The sequence below is a fragment of the Cherax quadricarinatus genome, chromosome 12, assembly GCF_038502225.1.
Source record: "Cherax quadricarinatus isolate ZL_2023a chromosome 12, ASM3850222v1, whole genome shotgun sequence".
NCBI classification, from domain to species: Eukaryota; Metazoa; Arthropoda; class Malacostraca; order Decapoda; family Parastacidae; genus Cherax; species Cherax quadricarinatus.
The window spans coordinates 44518565-44542865 of NC_091303.1; the positions used below are offsets into that span (position 1 = coordinate 44518565).

Below are 24301 nucleotides of genomic sequence, written 5' to 3' on the forward strand. Positions count from 1 at the left end.
GTTATGCTGTTAATGTTTCATTCATCATTTCCTATTGTATTGTTTATGTACTACATGTATATTTCATGTTAAAATTTTTTTTGTTTTAATACTTCTGGGTGTCAGGAACGGATTAATTGTATTTACATTATTTCTTTTGGGGAAAATTAATTCGTAAATCGTAAATTTAATTTATAGTAACGGCTCCAGGAACGGATTAATTACGAACAACGAGGGACCACTGTATGCATATTGTAAATTACCTAGGATAACCCAAGAAATCCAGACAAAGTGCTATACTCTGCTTGAAGATGTGAGTAAATGTGATGATGACAGTCTTGTGGCTCTCTCTGAGACAGAGAGCTAGACGGATAGACAGGGAGCTTGGCAGACAGACAAATAGACAGACAGAAATGTTTGTGTACCAGCAAAAACAAAGCGAGTGCAATGGTCATCTAATCTTTTCTTATCAGCTGCACCTTCCCCCACCCTTGTTTACGCTCATCAAACATCAGCTCGTATCAGATGTTATCTCACCTTATCTTGTCACTGTCATGGGTGGACTGTTTTTCATGCTTCAAGGGAACATAATATTATATATTATTATTACAGTGGACCCCCGGTTAACGATTTTAATCCGTGCAAGAGGGCTCATCGTTATGCGAAATAATCGTTATGCGAATGAATTTTCCCCATAAGAAATAATGGAAATAAAATTAATCCGTGCAAGACGCCCAAAAGTATGAAAAAAAAATTTTTTTTACCACATGAAATGTTAATTTTAATACACACAAACTGAAAAAGGCATGCACAATTACATGACACTTACTTTTATTGAAGATCTGGTGATGATTGATGGGATGGGAGGAGGGGAGAGCATTATCTTCTTACTGTTTAGAAGGGGAATCCCCTTCCATTAGGACTTGAGGTAGCAAGTCCTTTTCTGGGGTTACTTCCCTTCTTCTTTTAATGCCACTAGGACCAGCTTGAGAGTCACTGGACCTCTGTCGCACAACAAATCTGTCCATAGAGCTCTGTACCTCCCGTTCCTTCAAGACTTTCCTAAAATGGGCCATAACATTGTCATTGAAATAGTCACCAGCACGGCTTGCAACAGCTGTGTCAGGGTGATTTTCATCTATAAAGGTTTGCAGTTCAACCCACTGTGCACACATTTCCTTAATCTTTGAAGTAGGCACAATGGATTCCACAACTGGCATAGGCTTCTCAGGGTTAGCCCCAAACCCTTCAAAATCTTTCTTAATTTCCATACTAATTCTCACCCTTTTTACCACAGGGTTGGCACTAGAAGCTTTCTTGGGGCCCATGGTCACTTATTTTCCAGAAACAGCACCGAAAACACTGTAATAATACGAAATATTCCGAGTGTATGCTTGGATGTTACCGCGGAGGCTGGCTGGTAAACAATGGGACGGCCGGCACATGTGAGGGCACATTGGACGCGTCTCGGACGAAAATCGGTATGCGGGTTTTTAATCGGTATGCGCGGCAAAAATTTTGCGATAAAAGTAATCGTTATGCGGAAAAATCGCTATGCGATGCCATCGTTATGCGGGGGTCCACTGTATTATTATTATTATTATTATTATTATTATTATTATTATTATTATTATTCCTCTTCTTCGTCTTCTTCGTCTTCTTCGTCTTCTTCGTCGTCTTCCTCCTCTTCCTCCTCTTCCTCCTCTTCCTCCTCTTCCTCCTCTTCCTCCTCTTCCTCCTCTTCCTCCTCTTCCTCCTCTTCCTCCTCTTCCTCCTCTTCCTCCTCTTCCTCCTCTTCCTCCTCTTCCTCCTCTTCCTCCTCTTCCTCCTCTTCCTCCTCTTCCTCCTCTTCCTCCTCTTCCTCCTCTTCCTCCTCTTCCTCCTCTTCCTCCTCTTCCTCCTCTTCCTCCTCTTCCTCCTCTTCCTCCTCTTCCTCCTCTTCCTCCTCTTCCTCCTCTTCCTCCTCTTCCTCCTCTTCCTCCTCTTCCTCCTCTTCCTCCTCTTCCTCCTCTTCCTCCTCCTCCTCTTCCTCCTCTTCCTCCTCTTCCTCCTCTTCCTCCTCTTCCTCCTCCTCCTCCTCCTCCTCCTCCTCCTCCTCCTCCTCCTCCTCCTCCTCCTCCTCCTCCTCCTCCTCCTCCTCCTCCTCCTCCTCCTCCTACTCCTCCTCCTCCTCCTCCTCCTCCTCCTCCTCCTCCTCCTCCTCCTCCTCCTCCTCCTCCTCCTCCTCCTCCTCCTCCTCCTCCTCCTCCTCCTCCTCCTCCTCCTCCTCCTCCTCCTCCTCGAAATCATGAAATTGATCTTCACTGACACTTCCATCTGTGTTAAAGCATCACTTGGCAAGAGAAGAGTCCCAGATTTGCTGGGAAGTCACATATTTCTTACCGCTAGACATGCTGATAAAGGACAACTGAAATGGCTTTCCCACAATGCACCACTGGCTCCCCGATTTTTTTTTTTATATGGTGCACACTGACCACACCGACCCATTCTCTCACATGTGGGCCTATCAGCTTTCTCCTGCTTGATTTGAAGCCGCTAGAATTTATGCGTATAGATACGTCAAACACAGTATCTCCTATGACGTATATATACGACCGCGACAGTCAACGAGTTAACTCCTTTAACATCAGTGTTAATTGCATTATAACTATAAACTATGTACAGTACTATTTTAGGTATACAGTAAAGTACCCAAGTACTTTTTTTGCTCTTTTTAACTTTATTCTGATTTAATAGACACTCAGTAGACACTCATATAATCTCCCACTTTGTGTGTTATATGGAGGGTTTCCTCTTTTTTGTTTTTTTAACAAGTTGGCCATCTCCTACCTCGGCAGGGTGACCCAAAAAGAGAGAAAATCCCCAAAACGAAAATACTTTAATCATCATTCAACACTTTCACCTCACTCATATATAATCACTGTTTTTGCAGAAGTGCCCAGATACAACAGTTTAGAAGCATATATAAAGATACAATATAAAAAGTGACCTGAAATAATAATAAACTCACTATAGAATATAATATCACAGCCCCAGTTATATATATATACCATCCTATTACACATCCCTCCAAACTGCCAATATCCCAAACCTTTCCTTTAACCGGTAAACGGTCCAAACATATATATACGTTTTTTCAACATTTGAAAGTATGTAAAAAAGTAGATTTTTTTTTTCATTTGAAAATGTGTAAAAAAACTTTGATCTACCTTTTTTTTTTGTTATATTTGAAAATATGTAAAAAAAATGTAGATCTACTTTTGGAGCACTACACATGTGAACATAGATCTGCCTGGACCGTTTACGGGTTAAAGTGCAGGCATTGTACTTCCCATTTCCAGAACTCGAGTCCGGCTATATAAAAATAACCGGTTTCCATGTATGCACCTGGAGAAGAGAGGAGTGTAGAGGAGAGAGATTTTGGGAGATGTTAAGCGAATGTATAGGAACCTTTGAACCAAGTGAGAGAGTAATTGTGGTAGAGGACCTAAATGCTAAAATAGGAGAAACATTTAGAGAGGGTGTGGTAGGTAAGTTTGGGGTGCCAGGTGTAAATGATAATGGGAGCCCTTTGATTGAGTTTTGTATAGAAAGGGGTTTAGTTATAGGTAATACATATTTTAAGAAAAAGAGGATAAGTAAGTATACAAGATATGATGTAGGACATAATGACAGTAGTGTGTTGGACTATGTATTGATAGATAAAAGACTGTTGAGTAGACTTCAGGATGTACATGTTTATAGAGGGGCCACAGTGTAGCTACAGTGAGAGTAAAAGGTAGATAGGATACAAGGAAAATAGAAGCAGCAAGTAAGAGAGAGGTGAAGGTATATAAACTAAAAGAGGAGGCAGTTAGGGTAAGATATAAACAACTATTGGAGGATAGATGGGCTAGTGAGAGTATAGGCAATGGGGTCGAAGATGTATGGGGTAGGTTTAAGAATGTAGTCTTAGAGTGTTCAGCAGAAGTTTGTGGTTACAGGAAAGTGGGTGCGGGAGGGAAGAAGAGTCATTGGTGGAATGATGATGTAAAGAGAATAAGTAAAGGAGAAAAAGTTAGCATATGAGAGGTGATGCAAGGAGGGAAGAGTATATGTAGAGAAGAAGAGAGGTTAAGAGAGTGGTGAAGCAATGTAAGAAGAGAGCAAATGAGAGAGTGGGTGAGATGTTATCAACAAATTTTGTTGAAAATAAAAAGTCTTGGATTGGGAATAGTAAGTTGAGGCAGCTTAGGGAAAAATGGATTTGACAGTTAAAAATAGGAGACGAGAGTTATTAAATGGAGAGTTAGAGGGATCGGGAAGATGGAGGGAATATTATGAGGAATTGTTAAATGTTGATGAAGATAGGGATGCTGTGATTTCGTGTATAGGGCAAGGAGGAATAACATCTGGTAGGAGTGAGGAGCCAGTTGTGAGTGTGGGGGAAGTTCGTGAGGCAGTGGGTAGAATGAAAGGGGGTAAGACAGCTGGGATTGATGGGATAAAGATAGAAATGTTAAAAGCAGGTGGGGATATAGTTTTGGAGTGGTTGGTGCTATTATTTAATAAATGTATAAAATAATAGAGTCAAAGGGGATAAAAGAGAGTGCAAAAATTATAGGGGAATAAGTTTGTAGGTAGTAGGTTTGTAGACAGCAACCACCCAGGGAGGTACTACCATCCTGCCAAGTGAGTGTAAAACGAAAGCCTGTAATTGTTTTACATGATGGTAGAATTGCTGGTGTCTTTTGTCTATCTCATAAATATACAAGATTACAGGTACGTCTTGGTACTTCTACTTACACTTAGGCCACATTAAACATACATGTACACGTTTATTTATACACACTCATCTTAGTTTTCTTTGATTTTATCTTAGTTCTTGTTCTTATTACTTTTCCTTTTATATCTCTGGGGAAGTGGAATAAGAATCTTTCCTCCATAAGCCACGCGTGTTGTAAAAATCAACTAACATGCCGGGAACAATGGGCTGGTAACCCCTTTTTCTGTAATAATTACTAAAAAGAATAAGAAGAAAATTGTCAAAGTGGGAAGTCTGAATGTGCATGGATGTTGTGTGAATGATAAGAAAGAGATGACTGTGGATGTTACGAATGAGAAGAAGCTGGATGTCCTGGCTTTAAGTGAAACAAAACTGAAGGGGGTGGGTGAGTTTCAGTGGAGAGGAATAAATGGAATTAGGTTAGAGGTTTCAAATAGAGTTAGAGCTAAAGAAGGAGTAGCAATAATGTTGAAGGATAAGCTATTTCAGGAAAAGAGGGACTGTAAATGTATTAATTCAAGGATTATGTGGAGTAAAATAAAGGTTGGATGTGAGAATTGGGTTATAGTAAGCATATATGCACCTGAGGAAGAGAGAAGTATAGAGGAGAGAGATAGATTTTGGGAAATGTTGAGTGAATGCGTGGGGAGTTTTGAACCAAGTGTGAGAGCACTTAGGGATTTTTAATGCTAAAGTGGGTAAAAATCTTGTGGAGGGAGTAGTAGGTAAATTTGGGGTGCCAGGGGTAAATGAAAATGGGGAGCCTTTAATTGAGCTATGTGTAGAAAGAGGTTTGGTAATAAGTAATACATTTTTTTATGAAAAAGAGGATAAATAAATATACAAGGTATGATATAACACATTATGAAAGTAGTTTGTTAGATTATGTATTGGTGGATAAAAGGTTGATGGGTAGATGGGATAAGAGGAAAATGGCAACAACTAAGAGGGAGGTGAAAGTGTACAAACTAAGGGAGAAGGAAGTTCGGGTGAAATATAAGCAACTATTGGCAGAAAGGTGGGCTGGTGCAAGTATGAGTAGTGGGGGGGTTGAAGAGGGTTGGAATAGTTTTAAAAATGCAGTATTAGAATGTGGGGCAGAAGTTTGTGGTTATAGGAGGGTGGGTGTAGGAGGAAAGATGAGTGATTGGTGGAATGATGAAGTAAAGGGGTGTGGTAAAAGAGAAAAATTTATCCTATGTGAGGTATTTACAAAGCAGAAGTATTATAAGAAGAGTAGAGTATATGGAGAGTAAAAGAAAGGTGAAGAGAGTGGTGAGAGAGTGCAAAAGACGAGCGGGTGATAGAGTGGGAGAGACACTGTCAAGAAATTTTAGTGAAAATAAGAAAAATTTTTGGAGTTAAACAAGTTAAGAAAGCCAAGGGAACAAATAGATTTGTCAGTTAAAAAAAAGAGTAAGGGAGTTAGTAAATGGGGAGATTGAGGTATTGGGTGGATGGTGAGAATATTTTGAGGAATTTTAAATGTCGACGAAGAAAAGGAGGAGGTAATTTCATGCACTGGCCATGGAGGTATACCATCTTTTAGGAGTGAAGAAGAGCAGGATGTGAGTGTGGGGGAAGTGCACGAGGCATTATGTAGAATGAAAGGGGGTAAAGCAGCTGAAACTGACGGGATCATGACAGAAATGCTAAAAGCAGGGGAGGATATAGTGTTGGAGTGGTAGAGCTATTACCCCTTCTCCTATGTAAATTACTAAATTTAAAAAGAGAACCTTTTGTTTTTCTTTTTGGGCCACCCTGCCTCAGTGGGATACGGCCGGTTTTGTTGCAAGAAGAAGAAATGTATGAAAGAGGGAAGGTACCTAGGGATTGGTGGAGAGCATGTGTAGTCCCTTTATATAGAGGGAAGGGGGACAAAAGTGATTGTAAAATTTATAGAGGAATAAGTTTACTGAGTATTCCAGGAAAAGTGTACGATAGGGTTATTATTGAGAGAATTAGAGGTAAGACAGAATGTACAATTCCGGATGAGCAAGGAGGTTTTAGAGTGGGTAGGGGATGTGTAGATCAAGTGTTTACATTGAAGCATATATGTGAACAGTATTTAGATAAAGGTAGGGAAGCTTTTATTGCATTTATGGATTTAGAAAAGGCATATGATAGAGTGGATAGGAGAGCAATGTGGCAGATGTTGCAAATGTATGGAATAGTTGGTAAGTTACTAAATGCTGTAAAGAGTTTTTATGTGGATAATGGGGCTCAAGTTAGGGTGTGTAGAAGAGAGGGAGACTTCTTCCTGGTAAAAGTAGGTCTTAGACAGGGATGTGTAATGTCACCATGGTTGTTTAATATATTTATAGATGGGGTTGTAAAAGAAGTAAATGCTAGGATGTTCGAGAGAGGGGTGGGATTAAATTATGGGGAATTAAATAGAAAATGGGAATTGACACAGTTACATTTTGCTGATGTTACTGTGCTTATGGGAGATTCTAAAGAAAAACTGAAGAGGTTAGTGGACGAATTTGGTAGTGTGTGTAAAGGTAGAAAGTTGAAAGTGGACATAGAAAAGTGTAAGGTGATGAGGGTATCAAATGATTTAGATAAAGAAAAATTGGATATGAAATTGGGGAGGAGGAGTATGGAAGAAGTGAATGTTTTCAGATACACCTGCCATCCGACTGACGACCTGCTCGACATATGTCCACTCAACTTATGACCGTATATCTGGCAGCTTGGCTGGGCCGGCTGATACACACACCGCCGTACAATATTTGACAATACTCATGGCGGCAATGCGTCATGCATGCAACGTCAGTTTGAGTAACCTTGCCCTATCAGCAGCATCATGCTGTATTAACTGTACTAACTGGACAGTAAATTTCATCATGGCCCCTAAGATGAAGTCTGAATCTTGCACTGGAGATTGTAGCAAGAAAGGCTTTTACTCTTGAACTCTCTATTTGTTTTCACTGTTGCACTTAAACCTGTCTGCATCTGTCTGCCTGTATATCTGTGTCTGTCTGTATCTCTGTGTCTGTTTATCTCTCTGTCTACCTGTGTGTCTGTCTTTCTGTCTACCTGTGTGTGTGTCTTTCTGTCTACCTGTGTGTCTGCCTTTCTGTCTATTTGTGTGTCTGTCTTTCTACCTGTGTGTCTGTCTTTGTCTACCTGTGTCTGTCTTTATGTCTACCTGTGTCTTTCTGTCTACCTGTGTGTCTGTTTTTCTGTCTACTTGTGTGTGTGTCTTTATGTCTACCTGTGTGTGTGTGTCTGTCTACCTCTGTGTGTCTTTCTGTCTACCTGTGTGTCTGTCTACCTGTGTCTCTTTCTGTCTACCTGTGTGTCTGTATTTCTGTCTACCTGTGTGTCTTTCTGTCTACCTGTGTGTCTGTCTGTCTACCTGTGTCTTTCTGTCTGGTTGTCTGTCTCAGAGCCACTCATTAAGAGTGTAATTGGTCTTGAAGACGCCATATTAATAATGATAATAACACAATAATAATCACTGAGACGCATTAAATGTGTATAAAACGTTAATATAGACATTTTGCTTAATCCATCTATGATTTTTTTTTCAAAATCATATAATAAACATGCTACATAACATATATTTATTTATTTATTTATTTATTTATTTATAATTTGAGCACACTTACAGAGGTACAAAAAAAATACAGATAAGAGCAGCATGCCAAAGCCACTTATACTATGCATAGCATTACGGGCTGGCTTAAAATTAACTTAAGATTAACTAAGCAATGATGAAATCAGTGAAAAACATTAATGTAAACTGATTACTATAAAGCACAAGTGAGTATTACAAAGACAGGTCATATGGTTGCATGCATTGTTGTAAATTCAGTAGAATGGAGTATTCTGTTAGGTAGTGAATTTAAAAAATAATAAAGTTAGATTGGGTTTTAGGTTTAACATTTATGTGATATAATTGTGAGAAACATTTAAGATATACAATTTATAAGGTTCAGTTATTCAGTATTTATTTGGTTTTGGGTGAGTAAGTGATCTTTGAGAAGAGACTTGAATTTATAAACAGGTAGTGTTTCTTTTATATTAACAGGTAATGAATTCCAGATTTTAGGGCCTTTTATGTGCATTGAGTTTTTGCATAGCGTGAGATGGACACGAGGAATATCAAAGAGTGATCTGTGCCTTGTGTTATGGTCATGTGTTCTGTTGAGGTTGGCAAGGAGATGTTTGAGGGGAGGGTTAATATCAGAGTTGAGTGTTCTATGTATGTAATAGGTGCAGTAATAAGTATGGATGTTTTGTATGGTGAGTAGGTTGAGTGTATTGAATATTGGTGGAGTGTGCTGCCTGTAGTGAGAATTTGTTATCATTCTAACTGCAGCCTTTTGTTGGGTAATTAGTGGTCTGAGATGGTTACTTGTTGTTGAGCCCCATGCACAAATTCCATAGGTGAGATAGGGGTAAATAAGAGAGTGATATAGGGCCAGGAGGGCTGACTGTGGAGCATAGTACCGTATCTTCGATAGTATGCCTACAGTCTTGGAAATTTTCTTAGAAATTTGTTGTATATGTGTATGAAATTTGAGTCTATTATCAAGGTGGATTCCTAAGAATTTTCCCTCTGTTAGCTTTGTGATAGGTGATCCGTTTATCATTATGTTAAGAGGGACATCTGTAGCTCTGTTACCAAACTGAATGAAGTAGGTTTTGTCAATGTTTAGTGTAAGTTTGTTAGTACTCATCCAGGTAGATATTTTCTGTAATTCGGTATTTACAGTATTGGCTAGCGTGACTGGGCTCGGGTGGGAGAAGACGTATGTTGTGTCATCAGCAAATAGTGTGGGTTTGAGTAATTGAGAAGCATTTGGTAGGTCATTTATGTATAGGAGAAAGAGAAGAGGGCCAAGGACACTTCCCTGTGGGACACCAACTGTAATTGGTTGTGCAGAAGAGTTTGCCCCATTTGCGTACACATATTGGCTTCTGTTGCTGAGGTATGACTTGAGGTAGTTGAGGGAGTGCCCTCTTATACCATAGTGTGATAATTTTACGTGGAGCAAGTCATGGTCAACTGTATCAAAAGCTTTACGTAAGTCAATGAAGATCCCCAGTGGGACTTCTTTTTTCTCTATTGCAGTGTATATATGTTCTAGCATGTGTATAATAGCATCATTAGTATTTTTATTAGGCCTGAATCCAAATTGGCAGGGGTTGAGTATGTTTTGGGAGATAAGGTAGGAGTAGATTCGTTTATGAATTAATTTTTCGAAGATTTTTGAGAGAGGGTGTAAGTTGGATATTGGCCTATAGTTATTCAACTCTGTTTGGTCTCCTCCTTTGTGGATCGGGGTGACCCTTGCTATTTTGAGTACTGTAGGGAAGGTGGAGGATTCAATGGATTTGTTAAAGAGTGTTGCAATGATTGGTGATAGCACTTGTGACACTTTTTTGTATATAAAGGGTGGTAAGGTATTTAAATCTCCTGCCTTGTTTTTTAGTGCGTTGATAATAAGGGAGACTTCGTATGGGTTAGTCGGAGCTAGGAACAGTGTGTTCGGGTAGTTGCCGGTGAGGTAGTCATTTGGTGGGGTATCTGAGCTTGGGATTTTATTGGCAAGGTTTTGTCCTATAGTGGAGAAGAAATCATTGAGTCTGTTTGCTGTTTCTGTTGGTGGGAGTTGGGGTTCATCTGATTTTGCTAATTTTATTTCGCTATTTCGTGATATCTTTTTTGTTCCCAGAATTTCTGATAGGGTTTTCCAGGTCTTTTTTATATCACCTCGTAAGTTGGATAATCTGTTCTCATAATACAATTTTTTTGCCCTTCTTATCAGGCTGGTTAGGATTGACGAGTAACGTTTTGTTTGGTCTCTGGTTATGTGACCCATTCTGTACTGTTTTTCATATTGGTGTTTTGTATTTATGGATTTGAGAATGCTGGGTGTTAGCCAGGGACTGTTCAGTCTCTTAGCTGTCATCTGCTTAGTTTTTTTAGGGCAGTGCTTGTTATAGAGGTATTGAGTCTTTTTTAGAAAATTATTAAAATTAACAAATATGAGATGTTTTTCTGGTCGGCTTGACAGAGTGAACAAAAACCATTCGTGTCCGGGCTGGTAACAACAACAATGTTTGTTTACATAACTTGTGAACCTTCTACGCTCTCATTCTCTCTCTCTCGTTTATTCATTTAATTTTGTTTACTCACCTCTCACTCTACATTAAGACTACAGATACTTTAAGGTAAGTAATGAGTAGACACGATTATTATATTTTAGTTTAATAATAATAATATTATTATTAGTACGTATGTATTATTTTCAGTAGGTAGTAGGTTAGTAGACAGCAACCGCCCAGGGAGGTACTACTGTCCTCCCAAGTGAGTGTAAAACGAAAGCCTGTAATTGTTTTACATGATGGTAGGATTGCTGGTGTCTTTTGTCTGTCTCATAAATATGCAAGATTACAGTTACGTCTTGCTACTTCTACTTGCACTTAAGTCACACTGCACATACATGTACAAGCATATATATACACACCCCTCTGGGTTTTCTTCTGTTTTCTTTCTAGTTCTTGTTCTTGTTTATTTCCACTTACCTCCATGGGGAAGTGGAACAGAATTCTTCCTCTGTAAGCCATGCACGTCATAAGAGGCGACTAAAATGCCAGGAGCAAGGGGCTAGTAATCCCTTCTCCTGTATATATTACTAAATTTAAAAGGAGAAACTTTTGTTTTTCTTTTGGGCCACCCCACCTCAGTGGGATACGCCTGGTACGTTGAAAGAAGAAGAAGTGTTATTTTCATAGGTAGTAGGTTGGTAGAGAACAACCGCCCAGGGAGGCACTACCGTCCTGCCAAGTGAGTGTAAAACGGAAGCCTGTAATTGTTTTACATGATGGTAGGATTGCTTGTGTCCTTTTTCCTGTCTAATAAACATGCAAGATTACAGGTACTTCTTGTTACTTCTACTTACATTTAGGTCACACTACACATACATATAGAAGCATATATATACACACCCCTCTGGGTTTTCTTCTATTTTCTTTCTAGTTCTTGTTCTTGTTTATTTCCTCTTACCTCCATGGGGAAGTGGAACAGAATTCCTCCTCCATAAGCCATGCATGTTGTAAGAGGCGGCTAAAATGCCGGGAGCAAGGGGCTAGTATCCCCTTCTCCTGTATAAATTACTAAATTTAAAAAGAGAAACTTTTGTTTTTCTTTTTGGGCCACCCTGCCTCGGTGGGATACGGTCAGTTTGATGAAAAAAAAATGTATTATTTTATAGGTAGTAGGTTGGTAGACAGCAACCACCCAGGGGGGCACTACCGTCCTCCCGAGTGAGTGTGAAATGAAAGCCTGTAATTGTTTTACATAATGGTAGAATTGCTGGTGTCTTTTGTCTGTTTCATAAATATGCAAGATTACAGGTACGTCTTGCTACTTCTACTTACACTTAGGTCACACTACACATACTTGTACATGTTTATTTATACACACTCAAATGAGTTTTCTTTGATTTTATCTTAATAGTTCTTGGTCTTATTATTTTTCCTTTATATCCATGGGGAAGTGGAATAAGAATCTTTCCTCCGTAAGCCATGCGTGTTGTAAAAGTCAACTAAAATGCCGGGAACAATGGGCTAGTAACCCCTTTTCCTGTAAAGATTACTAAAAAGAATAAGATGAAAAAAATTGTCAAATTGGGAAGTCTGAATGTGTATAGATGTTATGCAAATGATAAGAAAGAGATGATTGTGGATGTTATGAATGAGAAGCTGGATATCCTGGCTTTAAGTGAAACAAAGCTGAAGGGGGTGGGAGAGTTTCAGTGGAGAGGAATAAATGGGATTAGGTCAGGGGTTTCAAATAGAGTTAGAGCTAAAGAAGGAGTAGCAATAATGTTGAAGGATAAGATATGGCAGGAAAAGAGGGACTATAAATGTATTAATTCAAGGATTATGTGGAGTAAAATAAAGGTTGGATATGAAAAGTGGGTTATAGTAAGCGTATATGCACCTGGTGAAGAGAGAAGTGTAGAGGAGAGAGAGAGATTTTGGGAAATGTTGAGTGAATGCGTGGGGAGTTTTGAACCAAGTGTGAGAGTACTTGTGGTTGGAGATTTCAATGCTAAAGTGGGTAAAAATGTTGTGGAGGGAGTAGTAGGTAAATTTTGGGTGCCATGGGTAAATGTAAATGGGGAGCCTTTAATTGAGCTATGTGTAGAAAGAGATTTGGTAATAAGTAATACATATTTTATGAAAAAGAGGATAAATAAATATACAAGGTATCATGTAGCACGTAATGAAAGTAGTTTGTTAGATTATGTATTGGTGGATAAAAGGTTGATGGGTAGGCTCCAGGATGTACACGTTTATACAGGGGCAACTGATATATCGGATCATTATTTAGTTGTAGCTACAGTTAGAGTAAGAGGTAGATGGGACAAGAGGAAAATGGCAACAACAAGTAGGAGGGAAGTGAAAGTGTATAAACTAAGTGAGGAGGGAGTTCGGGTGAGATATAAGCAACTATTGGCAGAAAGGTGGGCTACTGCAAAGATGAGTAGTGGGGGGGTTGAAGAGGGTTGCACGAGTTTTAAAAATGCAGTATTAGAATGTGGGGCAGAAGTTTGTGGTTATAGGAGGGTGGGGTCAGGAGGAAAGAGGAGTGATTGGTGGAATGATGAAGTAAAGGGTGTGATTAAAGAGAAAAAGTTAGCTTATGAGAGTTTTTTTACAAAGCAGAAGTGTTATAAGAATATCAGAGTATATGGAGAGTAAAAGAAAGGTGAAGAGAGTGGTGAGAGAGTGCAAAAGGAGAGCAGATGATAGAATGGGAGAGGCACTGTCAAGAAATTTTAATGAAAATAAGAAAAAAATTTGGAGTGAGTTAAACAAGTTAAGAAACCTAGGGAACGTATGGATTTGTCAGTTAAAAACAGAGTAGGGGAGTTAGTAGATGGGGAGAGAGAGGTATTAGGTAGATGGCGACAATATTTTGAGGAACTTTTAAATGTTGAGGAAGAAAGGGAGGCGGTAATTTCAAGCACTGGCCATGGAGGTATACCATCTTTTAGGAGTGACGAAGAGCAGGATGTAAGTGTGGGGGAGGTACGTGAGGCATTAGGTAGAATGAAAGGGGGTAAAGCAGCTGGAACTGATGGGATCATGACAGAAATGTTAAAAGCAGGGGGGGGATATATTGTTGGAGTGGTTGGTACTTTTGTTTAATAAATGTATGAAAGAGGGGAAGGTACCTAGGGATTGGCAGAGAGCATGTATAGTCCCTTTATATAAAGAGAAAGGGGACAAAAGAGATTGTAAAAATTATAGAGGAATAAGTTTACTGAGTATACCAGGAAAAGTGTACGGTAGGGTTGTAATTGAAAGAATTAGAGGTAAGACAGAATGTAGGATTGCAGATGAGCAAGGAGGTTTCAGAGTGAGTAGGGGATGTGTAGATCAAGTGTTTACATTGAAACATATATGTGAACAGTACTTAGATAAAGGTAGGGAAGTTTTTATTGCATTTATTGATTTAGAAAAGGCATATGATAGAGTAGATAGGGGAGCAATGTGGCAGGTGTTGAAAGTATATGGAATAGGTAGGAAGTTACTAAATGCTGTAAAGAGTTTTTATGAGGATAGTGAGGCTCAGGTTAGGGTGTGTAGAAGAGAGGGAGACTACTTCCCAGTAAAAGTAGGTCTTAGACAGGGATGTGTAATGTCACCATGATTGTTTAATATATTTAAAGATGGGATTGTAAAAGAAGTAAATGCTAGGATGTTCAGGAGAGGGGTGGGATTAAATTATGGGGAATCAAATACAAAATGGGAATTGACAGTTACTTTTTGCTGATGATACTGTGCTTATGGGAGATTCTAAAGAAAAATTGCAAAGGTTAGTGGATGAGTTTGGGAGTGTGTGTAAAGGTAGAAATTTGAAAGTGTACATAGAAAAGAGTAAGGTGATGAGGGTATAAAATGATTTAGATAAAGAAAAATTGGATATCAAATTGGGGAGGAGGAGTATGGAAGAAGTGAATGTTTTCATATACTTGGGAGTTGACATGTCGGTAGATGGATTTATGAAGGATGAGGTTAATCGTAGAATTGATGAGGGAAAAAATGTGAGTGGTGCATTGAGGTATATGTGGAGACAAAAGCATTATGTATGGAGGCAAAGAAGGGAATGTATGAAAGTATAGTAGTACCAACACACTTATATGGGTGTGAAGCTTGGGTTGTGAGTGCAGCAGCGAGGAGGCAGTTGGAGGCAGTGGAGATGTCCTAAGGGCATTATGTGGTGTAAATATTATGCAGAAAATTCGGGGTGTGGAAATTAGGAGAAGGTGTGGAGTTAATAAAAGTATTAGTCAGAGGGCTGAAGAGGGGTTGTTGAGGTGGTTTGGTCATTTAGAGAGAATGGATCAAAGTAGAATGACATGGAGAGCATTTAAATCTGTAGGGAAAGGAAGGCGGGGTAGGGGTCGTCCTCGAAAAGGTTGGAATGAAGGGGAAGGGAGGTTTTGTGGGCAAGGGGCTTGGACTTCCAGCAGGCGTGCTTGAGCGTGTTCGATAGGAGTGAATGGAGACGAATGGTATTTGGGACCTAACGATCTGTTGGAGTGTGAGCAGGGTAATATTTAGTGAAGGGATTCAGGGAAACCGGTTATTTTTATATAACCAGACTTGAGTCCTGGAAATGGGAAGTACAATACCTGCACTCTAAAGGAGGGGTTTGGGATATTGGCAGTTTGGAGGGATATGTTGTGTATCTTTTACGTATATGCTTCTAAGCTGTTGTGTTCTGAGCACCTCTGCAAAAACAGTGATTATGTGTGAGTGAGGTGAAAGAGTTGAATGATGATGAAAGTATTTTCTTTTTGGGGATTTTCTTTCTTTTTGGGTCACCCTGCCTCGGTGGGAGGCGGCTGACTAGTTAAAAAAAAAAACATCCTGTTTGTAAATTAAAGTGTAAATGTGTCTTATTTATAAATTATGTACATACATTGTTTGTGTGAATAGTGTTGGTGGCTTCTGCTGATGCCATCCTACCACTAATATGTACTGCTTCTCTCAGTGACCCTTATAAACCCAACATCATCATCATCACCACTTACTCCGCACATACATAATGACATATTTTATTCATTCTAGTGTATATATCATGTTCCTATGTTATTAATATTGTTTATTATGTCATATTAGATGAATTGTGATAGATAAAAAAGCCGTAGAATATAGTTTTTCTCTATAAAATGTATTTTTTTTTTATACTTTTGGATGTCTGAAACAGATTAATTGGATTTACATTATTTCATACGGGGAAAATGGTTTCAGTTTTAGTCAATTTCATATTTTGTTGGACTCTCTGGAACGAATTGAAGGCGAAAAGGGAGGGTCCACGCTATTATAATTATTATTATTATTATTATTATTATTATTATTATTATTATTATTATTATTATGATTTATTATTATTATTATTATTATTATTATTATTATTATTATATTTATTTATGGTACTGAAGCTCACTCATTATTATTATTATTATTATTATTATTATTATTATTATTATTATCTTTATTAGTAGTATTATTAATTTTGGGAACTGGAGCACAGATCCAGTTCCCTAGATCAAGAGCCCCTCACCAGCGTCAAGTTTCCTTGATGCTGATGAGGGGTTCTTGTTCTGGGGAATTGGATCTGTGCTCCAGTTCCCTAAATTAGTAATAATAATAGCGAGCAAGCTTCAGTTCTCTAAATTAATAAGTGTGCATGAGCGTGTTAGATAGGAGTAAATGGAGACGAGTGGTTTTTCGTAGCTGACGAGCTGTTGGAGTGTGAGCAGGGTGATATTTAGTGAAGGGATTCAGGGAAACCGATTATTTTTATATAGCTGGACTTGAGTACTGGAAATGGGAAGTACAATGCCTGCACTTTAACCCTTTGAGGGTCGACAGGCCCTCTCCGAGACTCATTCTCAGGGTCTGCCAAATTTAAAAAAAAAAAAAATTTCTTATGAAAAGATAGAGAATCTTTTCCCGATCATAATGACACCAAAAATATGAAATTTGATGGAAAACTTATGGAATTATGCTCTCGCAAAGTTAGCGGTCTCGGCGATGTTTACTGATCGGCGATTTTGCCCACTTTGAGCCCGATTTTCGGCCAGTTCCACTGTACTAGTCGAAAAAAAAACATGAATATTTCGCTAGAACTCCATTTTTCTATCGAATGAGTGCAAGAAACCACCCATTTACCAATTTCAACTATCCAGTACAGTGGTCAGAATTTAGCAATTTTGCCAATTTCACAAATTTCAAAAGATGCCAATTTCCGAATAGGGACCAGAACAAACAAGAAATACATTCCTGGCACTAAAATGACATTTTCTCTGTTCATTAGTCACCTCTTACATTCTTTTGCTTTCCACTTTGAATTTTTATTCTCACAAAAAATAGAAGATTTACTGTTATGCAGACTACTGCATTAGTGTAAAAAATGGTATGAATCATATTGGCGCACTTGCAAAAGAATATTAGACTCACCAGTTGACGTGTATTGGACGCTTGGCATGATTTGTTTACTTTTGAACTTTGGTAAAAATCGGACTTTTCTGCTATTTTGAGCTCAATTTCAAGATACTTTTCATTGTAAAACCAGTCAAAATCATCTCAATTTCTATGATATGCCTTCCATTCTATAAAATGAGACCAAGAAAACTAGAATACAACAATAAATACCATACGAAAATACAGTGCAAAGTCGCTGTTTTATTCCAAAAAAACGGTCAAAGTTTTTTTTTCTCATTATGCACTGTGTGCTGCAGGATTTTTTTTATACCATGCACACTGACCACATAGACCCATTCTTTCATATGGAGGCCTACCAGCTTTCTCCCACTAGATTTGAGGGCGCTAGAATTTAGGCGTACTAGTACTTCAAAAACCCTGGGTCGTAAGCCGTACTAGTACGTCCGAAACCCTCAAAGGGTTAAAGGAGGGGTTTAGGATATTGGCAGTTTGGAGGGATATGTTATATATCTTTACATATGCTTTAGATCTAAACTGTTGTATCTGGGCACCTCTGCAAAAACAGTGAATATGGATGAGTGAGGTGAAAGTGTTGAATAATGATGAAGTATTTTCATTTTGGGGATTTTCTTTATTTTTAGGTCACCCTGCCTCGGTGGGAGATGGCCGACTTGCCGAAAAATAAAAAATAATAGTAATAATGAGCTTCAGAACACCACCACTAGTTGGCGCAGCAAATGCCAAAACATCCGCTGAGCAGTGGAAGCACTTCTCTCATGCTTTACTTGCATTTTGTACAGTTATTTTTGCCAAATTTCTTTTTCTAACCATGGGTCCTAAGAAAGTACAGTAGGGCCCCGCTTTACTGCGTTTTGCTTTATGGCGTTCCGCTAATATGGTCATTTCAAATTATGACCAAAACTCTGCCATATGGCTCCCCCCACCTGACTTTCTAATACAGTCACCGTGCCCCACCCGGTTTGTTTACATTCTCTGTGAGATCCATAAGCACTAAGTCTCTCCATTATGTCTGGAAACTCCAAAATTTCAAGTGTTTTTAAAAGTTATTTCATTATTATTATTTTATTATCACACTGGCCGATTCCCACCAAGGCAGGGTGGCCCGAAAAAGAAAAACACTCACCATCATTCACTCCTCACTGTCTTGCCGGAAGGGTGCTTTACACTACAGTTTTTAAACCGCAACATTAACACCCCTCCTTCAGAGTGCAGGCACTGTACTTCCCATCTCCAGGACTCAAGTCCGGCCTGCCGGTTTCACTGAACCCCTTCATAAATGTTACTTTGCTCACACTCCAACAGCATATCAAGTATTAAAAACCATTTGTCTCCATTCACTCCTATCAAACATGCTCACGCATGCCTGCTGGAAGTCCAAGCCCCTCGCACACAAAACCTCCTTTACCCCCTCCCTCCAAGCTTTCCTAGGCCGACCCGTACCCCGCCTTCCTTCCACTACAGACTAATACACTCTTGAAGTCACTCTGTTTCGCTCCATTCTCTCTACATGTCCGAACCACCTCAACAACCCTTCCTCAGCCCTCTGGACAACAGTTTTGGTAATCCCGCACCTCCTCCTAACTTCCAAACTACGAATTTTCTGCATTATATTCACACCACACATTGCCCTCAGACATGACATCTCCACTGCCTCCAGCCTTCTCCTCGCTGCAACATTCATCACCCATGCTTCACACCCATATAAGAGCGTTGGTAAAACTATACTCTCATACATTCCCCTTATATATACTCTGATAATTATACTTATGTATACCTGTACCTATATAAACTTACATACTGGGCTGGCGTGCAGGTACACATTAAAATCAGTAAGAGTGTCTTATGTCTCCAGACGTCATATTAGTAATGATAATAATAATCACCGAGTCTCATTTAAATGTCGTATATTATGTTAATATACACATTTTCATTATTCCATCTATGATATTTTTTCAAAATTATATAATAAACACGATGCATAACATATAAATATGATAAATACACCCCACAGTAGAATAAATAAACATAAATATGAGATGTGTTAGCAGACAACTTGCACAAGTGATGCCATATTAGAAATAATAATAATAATAATCACAGAGTCTCATTAAATGTCGTATTTTACATTAATATTCACATTTTCATTAATCCATCGATAATATTTTTTTCAAAATTATATAATAAACATGATACATAACATATAAAGATGATAAATACACCCCACAATAGAATAAATAAACATAAATATGAGATGTGGTTGCCAGATAACTTTTACAAGTGATGCCAAGAATAACATTTTCTCTAATGTAACATAAGAGAAAATGTGTTAAGGGGGGGTAACTGTAGAAAATTATTCCTTTCGTATGTAAGTTTATTCAGGTATACACAAATACAGTTACATAGATTATCATACATAACAGCATATGTGTAGAGAACCTAGGATAACCCAAAAAAGTCGGACAGTGTGACTTATTTCCATTGCCTTCACTCAGAGCGTCATTTCTTCTCAAAATGATGTTACATGAGAATGGGAGTGTTCTTCTTTATTTATTCTACCGTATCGATGTAGAGACAACCTGTAGACGATGTAACTTGTACACAAACCAGACATGTACACTTTGTTTACAAAACTTACGTTTGCCTGGTTTGTTTACATAACTCGGCGCCTGTCCTCTCTCATGCACTCACTCTTTCTCTCTCTCATTTATTCGTTTTATCTCATTTACATACTCCTGACCCTACATTAAGACTACAAATATTTTAAGGTAAGTAATAAGTGAACTGTATATACATTTTATCGCTCTGGGATACTTAAATATCATAGAATAGTATGTGTGGGTGGGTTGGCCTGGTATGGTAGCCCGGCTGACTACCATACATACCACACTTGATTTTTTACAATAAATACTACTCATCTCACCCTAGATTAGGACTACAAATATTTAAAGGTAAGTAATGAGTAAACTGTATCTGCATTTTATTGCTCTCGGATGCTTAAATGTAATATAATATTATGTGTAGGTGGGGTGGCCTGGTATGGTAGCTCGGCTAACCACCATACGTACCACACTTGATTTCTTACAATAAATACTACTCATCTCACCCTAGATTAAGACTATAAATATTTTAAGGTAAGTAATGAGTGCACTATGTGTGTATTGTACTTTTTTTTTGTTTTTTGATGCCTAGTTCTATTGCTAACTTAATATATGTTAGTGTAAACTTGGTAGGTAAGACACACAGGCAACAGTTAGGCAACTTTATTCGGAATAAAGTTGTCTAACTGTTGCCTATGTGTCTTACCTACCAACCTGTCGGTATTGTATACCATTTTAATGTTCATGGTGTAAACTTGTTATCTAGTATTTGTATACATTTATTAGTGGAAAAAAAGAGTGTTCCACTTTACGGCGATTTCTGCTTTACGGCGGTAGCCTGGAACCTAACCTGCCGTATAAGTGGGGCCTTACTGGAAGTGCAAAGGATAGTGCTGAGAAGAAAATGATGCCAATGGAATTAAAGCAATTAAAGAATTAAAGTGATGTGGGGGTTGTGGGTTGAGGGCCACTAACAGCATACGCCACTCTGCCTATCTTCCACCCATCCACCCTCCATCTCTTCTCCCAGGCAAATATGTACATACACTTTATGAAACCAGTTTATTTCTTTACATTCTCTTTTATGTTTTTATATGATATTTCTTATTTATAAATACATTGTTTCACTGTTTTCCTTATGAAACTATTGATCTAGTGCAGTTAGCCTCACAAACACTCCATTTTCAGAAGTGGAAGAATGGGAAGATATGGTCATTGTGGGAGTGGCAATAGCCACCACCATCACTGATCAAATAATGACATATACTGTATTACTCATTCTAGGGTATATATCATGTTTCTGTTATTTATATTGTTTATGTCATATTAGATGAATTGTGATAGATAAATAAGCCATAGAGTTGATATTAGCATCATTTTGAAGTATTTTGTCCTGCCTACTGAGAGCAGGAATTCTGCTGGAATGGATTAATGGCATTTCAGTTAATTTCATTGAGGTAAATTGGTTTCATATACAAGCAAATTGAGTTACAAGTTAGGTCAGGGAACGGACTAAACTCGTAAGTCGAGGTTCCACTGTACATTTGATTCTCAATACATAAAATAAGTTGCATTTTTGGCTTTCTTAGGTTGTCCTGTATGTTACATTCACAATGCTAAATATACACAAATCTCAACTTGGCAGATGCAGTGACATGTCACAAGCCTTGTTTACATGTCTTGTTGAGTCATTGTTGTTCATGATGCACTGCATCAACTTTTGTGTGACAAAGTGACATGACACCCAAATAGTTCAGCAGGGTCATAAATTAGCAACTGGCAGCAAATTTAAGATCTACAAAAATTCCCATTTTTATATGTAAATGTCTTGAAGAGTTAATATTTTATATATTTGTCTTAAAGGGTTTTTCTTAAGTTTTATATTTATGTTAAAATCACAAAATGTAATTTTGTTCTTTATTAAGTAATTTTTTGAAAGTTGGTAATATTGCACTTCAAATCAAAGATTATATATACATGTGTGTATATATATATATATATATATATATATATATATATATATATATATATATATATATATATATATATATATATATATATATATATATATATATATATTTTTTTTTTTTTTTGAAACAGATGTACAATAGGCAGAGTGAAGAAGGTCAGGGTGTGCCATCTCCTCCAGCATCACCAAGCACAACAGAGTTGGATAAACCACTACATAAACCTAGATCTTTCAGACACCGCCATTACAGCAAAGTTCCACTTGCCAGTCAGGCTGCATCCACTCCATCAGGTGCGTAACTCACTAGTTACTGGATTTCGTAAGTGAATATATGTTAGAGCAGTTTTAAAATAAGTTTATACCATTCTTGCAATTTAATTTTTATTTAATCCATGGAGCTAAAACATATACCCTTAAATAGATTTAATTTCTAAGGCTGTATTCCTGTAGTCACATATAACAGGGCCCCACTTTACGGTGCTTCACTTTATGGTGATTCACTAATATGGACATTTCAGATTATGACCAAAAATTTGTTTATACAGCTCCATGATATGCTTTTATGGCATCCGTGCACCACTGGTTGTTAACTTCCTCTGTGAGCTCTGTCTCTCTCGATTATATCTGGAAACTTTCCAAAATTTCAAGTGTTTTTAAGTTACTGCATATTTTATGTATGCAGTGGAACCTCAAATATCGAACATTCTTTTTTCCAGACGGCTGTTGGAGTGCTGTTACTGAACGAATTTATTCACATCAGGAATAATGTAAATTAGATTAGTTCATTTCAGACCCTCAAAAATACACTTATAAAAGCACTTACAAAAATGCACTTACATAATTGGTTGAGGTTGGAGCAGTTCAATATTTGAGGTTCCACTGTACTCTGATAATTGTACTTATGTGTACCTGTACCTAAATGAACTTACACACTGTGCTGGCATGCAAGTATATAATAAAATCACTGACAGTGTCTCACTAGTGTTGAAGATGCGATAAGCATAATAATAATAATAATCTCTTTGGAGTGGTTTAAATGTTGTATATTACCTTAACCCTTTGAGGGTCGACAGGTCCTCTCAGAGACTCGTTCTCAGGGTCGGCCAAATTTAAAAAAAAAAAAATTATTTTTTCTTATAAAAAAAGTTTTTTTTTTTTCTAAATATTATAGGCTAAACAAAAAATTTTTACCATCAATACTTACCGAGATATGGAGGCATGAAGTTGATTAAAAAAGGGGACAATATGGCAACATATTGCCGTCTCCTGGTATTCTTTTATTTACTTTCTTATATACAGTGGACCCCCGCATAAAGATTACCTCCGAATGTGACCAATTATGTAAGTGTATTTATGTAAGTGCATTTGTACGTGTATGTTTGGGGGTCTGAAATGGACTAATCTACTTCACAATATTTCTTATGGGAACAAATTCGGTCAGTACTGGCACCTGAACATACTTCTGGAGTGAAAAAATATCGTTAACCGGGGGTCCACTGTACTAATTTCTATTATTTTTTTATTTTTTTTTTTCCAAGTAACTTTTATGGCCTGTGAGACCAATATGATCAGTATTTTGTAAGTTTTTTCTTTTTCAATACTACACAATAAGGGCGTAAACACTGTTGTCATTGTTTTGTTTATAGACAATATTTACACAAACAAACGATATGAAATGTTGTTTATTACTATTTTTCTATATTTTATATACACATATACAGTCACAGGGAATGTTTCTAGAAGTTCTGCAGCCTGTGAAAGTCTTTGAAACATGGTGTCATGCACAGTGGTGTTTTACATTCCTCACACATAAAACGAGTGTCTCTGCGTTGTTGTGGGCGTTTTTTTTGTATGTGCGCAGACATAACACCTCTTCTGAGCCTTTTTCTTGAAAGCAGTAGCAGGCAGTTTTACCAGGAAGTGATCACCATGCTTCAGACGAGAAGGTAGTTGTTGATAATTTGGTGGGCGGTCTATTGCAGGTGTTCTTCCTACGTACTTGAATACTATTTGTCTGATGACACACAAACAGAATTCGCCGTATTGTGGTTTGTTTCTGGTCCTCATCTTATACATATTATAAGCATTGAGCATGGAAATGTCCAGAAGATGGAAAAAGAGTTTTATGTACCACTTACAACTCTTGCAAACACAATCAGCAAACCCAATCTGCATGTCACATTTGTCCACTGAACGCATATTGAAGGTGTATTCAATCACAGCTGCAGGTTTTAGAATGGGTTCATTGCTTTCTCTATGGTGCCTGCCAGTGTCTGCCATTTCATTAGGGTAAACTGATGACAACAGTGTGATATCTCGTTTGTCATGCCACCGAAATGCCATGGTGTCATTGGCAGCAAATTCCTGCACCTCACCTCTACGAGTGCCAGCGTCAAACCTGGGCATATGATTCCAATTTACACTCACTGTGCCACACACATCTGTCATGTTCACTCACAAAAAATCACTGAGTGAGGGGCTTGT

The 24301-nt window shown here is 38.0% G+C and overlaps 1 protein-coding gene across 4 annotated transcripts in view; it reads left to right on the forward strand.

Moving 5' to 3' along the window:
* The window catches only part of LOC128686671 (unconventional myosin-IXb), an 857686-nt gene that overhangs the window by 576713 nt on the left and 256672 nt on the right, over positions 1-24301 (forward strand). For all 4 annotated transcript variants that reach the window (XR_011391908.1, XM_070084324.1, XM_070084325.1 and 1 more), the window contains one exon: positions 21949-22108. Coding sequence is in view for 3 of the 4 variants with exons in the window: in XM_070084324.1 (XP_069940425.1) it covers positions 21949-22108 (160 nt within the window). In the remaining variant the exon portion in view is untranslated. The remainder of the gene's footprint in view (positions 1-21948; positions 22109-24301) is intronic.